The sequence below is a fragment of the Sprattus sprattus genome (genome assembly GCF_963457725.1).
Source record: "Sprattus sprattus genome assembly, chromosome: 19".
NCBI classification, from domain to species: Eukaryota; Metazoa; Chordata; class Actinopteri; order Clupeiformes; family Clupeidae; genus Sprattus; species Sprattus sprattus.
The window spans coordinates 22,821,732-22,826,731 of record NC_137917.1 but is presented as its reverse complement, the minus strand read 5'-3'; the positions used below and the strand labels follow the sequence as shown (position 1 = coordinate 22,826,731).

The window sequence follows — 5,000 nt, the reverse complement described above, 5'->3', positions numbered from 1 at the left end:
CTACCCACAATAAAGAAGACATGTGTCATTATAGCAGTAAATTACCTCACAAGGAGAGGCCTGACAGTTTACCAATGAGCCTCTTCTCTAAATTAAATTTCTATCTGTCCGAGGACCTGCGTTTGATGTTTGCCTAATGCAAATGTTTGATACGTTTTTGGCAAACTAATGCTGGATGGGTGGAGTGAGTTTTGTTGCACGGTGAAAAAAGGGAGCAATTGTCTGATTAAAGAAAACACTGCTTTTCATTTTCTTCAGACAGTAAGAGAGGTCAAAAGTAATGTTAGTAGTTTGTTTTTTTCTGTTGTGCTTTTTATAAATAAACTGTTTGGAGTCAGCCGTGTTGTTTAAGCATGTTGATCACTAACGTGCTGTGTGGGAAGGGCATCATTTGCTCGTAAACAATGTTTACTAATGAAGAAAAACTCTTGTTCAGCGGCGTGAGTATTGAAGCTAGAGGACAAAAAGGAATTAGCGGGCACTTGCCTGGCTCTTGGAGGCGGCCACCTTGGCGAACATGGCCTGGGACACCTTGGCACGCTTCATCTCCTGCTGGATGTCGTCGTAGATGGAGGAGGTGATGTTGAGCACACAGCTGTCCGACTTCCCGTTCCACTCGATGGGCAGGGGGGAGGACTTCACCTGTGAGGGATAAGCACGCTTAACCAACACACACAAGAGTTCCTCCGGTTACCTTTGTGCCAAATATATGCCAGGGACTGTAAGACTGCTTTATTTTGAAAGATTGAAGATTTCTTTCCTTTAAGTACAAAAACTAGACATGTGGTGTGGTAAACATTCGTTACATAATCATAAAAAAAGAATTTGAGTGTCTCTAAGAACAAAAACTAGACGTGAGGTGTGGTAAACATTTGTTATATAGTCATAAAAAAAGAATTTGAGTGTCTCTAAGTACAAAAACTAGACGTGAGGTGTGGTAAACATTAGTTATATAGTCATAAAAAAAGAAGATGAGTGTCTATTATTAACGTGACAATCAGAAATACGACACAGTGTAAATGTTAGCAAATGGGACTTAGAATGACAGGTGCTGTGATGTGAAGAGTTGTGGAGAGGGGAAATGTTTACCGTATGTGTCATGCAGCCGAATGCTGTACTCACAGGGGAGATTCCAACAGGAATTCTCGGGTTCCAGTCTTCAGGTCTAACATTGTTGCATTCCTCTCTCCTTGGCTGTTGGGAAACACACACACACACACACACACACAGTTTTTATATCAGGTCATATATATATACATATACATATACATATACATATACATATACACACACACACACACACACACACACACACACAGTTTTTATATCAGGTCATATATATATACATATACATATACATATACATATACATATACATATACACACACACACACACAGTTTTTATATCAGGTCATATATATATATATATACATATACATATACATATACATATACATATACACACACACACACACACACACAGTTTTTATATCAGGTCATATACATATACATATACATATACATATACACACACACACACACACACACACACACACACACATATATATATATATATATATATAGCCAATTTCAAACCACAAATCCACATAAAGTTCACCCAAATCCTGGGTGACTTCAAAAGAAGGGAACGGTTCTGAAAAAGTTTTCCTAAACCATTTTCCTCTTACTGGAGGGCCTCGTCGGTCTCCAAAAAAGAACTCGTAATAAGCATGCTTTTGCTTTGACATGTTAGAGGAAAACACCTTTGCATAAAGAGGCCTTGCCACATTTTCAACAAAACTAAATACCCCTCATTTATTTTCCCAGCGAAAGGTATAATTGGCTTACAAAGCACGAGTGTCTGCACCAAGTTATTTTGTGACCAGATCTAATTGTTAAGGGGGTGTGTGTGTGGGGGGGGGGGGGGGGGGGGGGGGTTGCTAGGTGGGGGCGGTGACGTGCACAAACTTGCACAAGTCATCTGATGCTCCATTTACATATGTGGGAAACATAGCTCCACATCTGCTTTTATGACAGCCATTAAACTCCTCCCAGCCTTTTCATGATTGCCACCCTGGTTGATTTATTGGACAGGCTCGTCACAACACCAACGCTGTGGGTCTGTCAGAGCGAAGCGCTGGCATGCATAGAGTCCTCCAGCCAAGAACTTAATATGCTCTCCTGTATCACACCTTGCATTGTATGTTCCATTTCTCTCTCTCTCTCTCTCTCTCTCTCTCTCTCTTTCTTGAAAGTAAAACAAAAAAGAATAATAAATAAGCTAATAAATAAAACACAAACAGGAATGTAAGGTATGTGTTCTCCAAGGTGAATCGCTGGCCTTAACAAAATGCCTGTTTTAGGAGCTTGGGAACGGCCGTGGGAGGTAGGTGAAATGCATCATGGGAAGTGGGTGTGGTCCATGCAAATGGTGCACTCAGTGTGCGGCTTGGCCTTCTGCCTTTAGCCGGAGAGTAAATACAGTGCCCTGACAATATGGCTTTATATACGGCATAATTGCTGGATCTGTCAAGGGCATGACGGAGTGCTGTGTAAATAATGGCTGATGCCTCCATCCTGGAATGATTGACTGTCTGCTTCAGACGGAGGCCTTTTCAGGGTCTGACGCCTCCACCGCTTTCTGACAGGAAAACCTACAGAGATCTTCTTCCTTCTTTACCCTGACTCTTTTTTTTTCATGCTTCTTTGCTCTGTCTTCTTTTTTCTTCATCATCCTCTTCGCTCTCTCACCCCTTTCTCCTCTCCTCTCTATCTCTCTCCCTCTCTCTCACCCCTTCTACTCTCCTCTCCTCTCTATCTCTCTCTCACCCTTTCTCCTCTCCTCTCGATCTCTCTCCCTCTCTCTCACCCCTTCTCCTCTCCTCTCTCTCTCTCTCTCCCTCTCTCTCTCACTCATTCTCTTTCTTTCTCTTCCTCGCCCCTCTCTGCATGATGGGGCCCTGTCTGTCCAAGGCAGCAGTGGCACCGCAAGTCTCTTTATCCCCAGTGAAAGCCCCTTCTTCAGCAGAGCAAACACACAGAGCCGCTTTGTCTCCCCTCCACCAAAGATGCACTGAACTGCACTTTAAGTGGGGCTTCCGCGGAGAGAGCGAGAGCGCTTGCCACATCTCTCAGCCCCTGCTGAAGCTCGGGGGCGACTGGTGATTTACGGGATGAGAGGTAAAGAGGGGTGGCAGTTGGCGTGAGGGGAGGTACCAGAGCGGGTGTTTGGAGTTCTAGTCGCTAAAAGTAGGGGTGGGTTTTTTTTCAGAACAGACACACAGCTTTCTCTTCCTGTGAAACCAGGAGAGGAAATGGACAATAGTTCAGTTACTCCCAGGAAGCAGCACTTGCTCACACTGCAGTGTCTGAGTCTTCCGAACAAGAGTGGTAATATGTCTTTTAAAAAGGCTTTAAATTAAGTTCTCTTATAATATATATATATATCTATATATATATATATAGATATATATATATATCTATATATAATTGAAAAAAACATCTAACAATTGATGATTCCTACTCAAATCACTTTATATTTTATATTTAATAAACTATTATTGTAGTTGTCTGCCTTAGTGTAAAGAGTTTATACCTAGATATTTTGGGGTTTTATTTATGATATCCTTAATTTATATATCACAAATAGCTCAGTAGGCTTACGGTGCAAACCCATGCCACCGTTGTGAGCGACGCGATCTCTAAACCCAATGCATTTCAATGGGAGCCAATCCATTGTGACGTAAATGAGCGATCTGAGCGACGCGTCCGTTGAAAATTCGAACATGTTGAAACTTATGCAAATGAGGAGCGATATTTCCCGGCAGCAGCCAATGAGATTGTTTGGTGTCGTCTTTGACGGTTTGGAAATTGTAGGACTGTATGCTATTTCCACATAGCCTGGATACCAGCCTGAACTCCGCCCACAAAATTTTTGGTCCGGGAGATTCAGTCTGGAGTCGAGCTAGTTGGGAGGGTTTAAACGGCCCCGAAAAGGGATCTGACCATTCAAATTGTAAGGGCGGGCTTTATACGTTGATGGACAGACATAGATAGATTACCGGTATACATCGAACAAAGATGGCGCCGTCTCGGGAGCTTAGTGGGACATATTTGATATGATTTAAGGTATCTACACGATTTTTTTTATGTCTACATTGACTCGGTTAGTTGTGTATACGCAACACCAATGTTGCCTAGGATTGTAGGTCTTAATTTATGCACTCTAGACCATTATTGAAAGGTTATGCTAACAGCGTAGACAAAAAGAACATTAGAACTAATGGTAGCTTCTAGCCTTGAGTGCTAATTAAGTAACGTCTCAACAGATATTGACAGCGCATTCATTTTGAAAGAGGAACAGAGAAACGCGATCAAGGCATTTGTCGATTGAAAAGATGTTTTTGCCGTCCTTCCTACGGGATCAGGTAAAAGTTTAATCTATCAGATGGTAATAATACTACGTTGCTCTGATTGGTTCTAGGTATCCAATTCAGCGAAGAGGAATTTTCTTTCCTGGTTCGTTGAAACACGCCCCATAATCACAGCCCAGTGGTCCGGTCTCAGACTCATATTCTGACTAGAATTATGAGTATGACATCGTCAGGCTAATTTCCACACGCTACACCACGCCCACTCAAAGCGATGGAATTTGATCGCGTCGCTGTCATGGGTTTGCACCGTTAGCCTGACTTACAGGATAGCATAATTGAGCTAGTCATGGACAATATATTTGATTAGCTCGTAGGTGTTGAGGTGACAGAACGCCATGGAAACCATTTCATTTTCTCATGTAGCTAGTTAAAAAGTTCACTGGTGTTTTCAAGATAAATTAGACTTTGACATTTAAACAGTCTCAAACTGATTGTAAGGATTCCTATAGCATTACCCTTCTCTTCAGTGAGTATCAGAACCATGTCCGCCTGTACCCTGACGTTGTGGGTGTATCGGTACAGATTTTGATGTACAAAAGTGAGTGTTGCGAACATGATTTGTTGTGG

At 42.1% G+C, this 5,000-nt stretch overlaps 1 protein-coding gene across 2 annotated transcripts in view; it reads right to left on the bottom strand.

Moving 5' to 3' along the window:
* Window positions 1-5,000, bottom strand: part of satb1b (SATB homeobox 1b) — a 40,293-nt gene that overhangs the window by 18,198 nt on the left and 17,095 nt on the right. The window contains exons 8-9 of one of the 2 annotated variants that reach the window (XM_080858227.1): window positions 1,123-1,194; window positions 487-642 (exon numbers count right to left, since the gene is read on the bottom strand). In XM_080858227.1, coding sequence (XP_080714353.1) covers window positions 487-642; window positions 1,123-1,194 — 228 coding nt within the window. The remainder of the gene's footprint in view (window positions 1-486; window positions 643-1,122; window positions 1,195-5,000) is intronic. The other variant, XM_080858228.1, reaches the window with a different exon arrangement.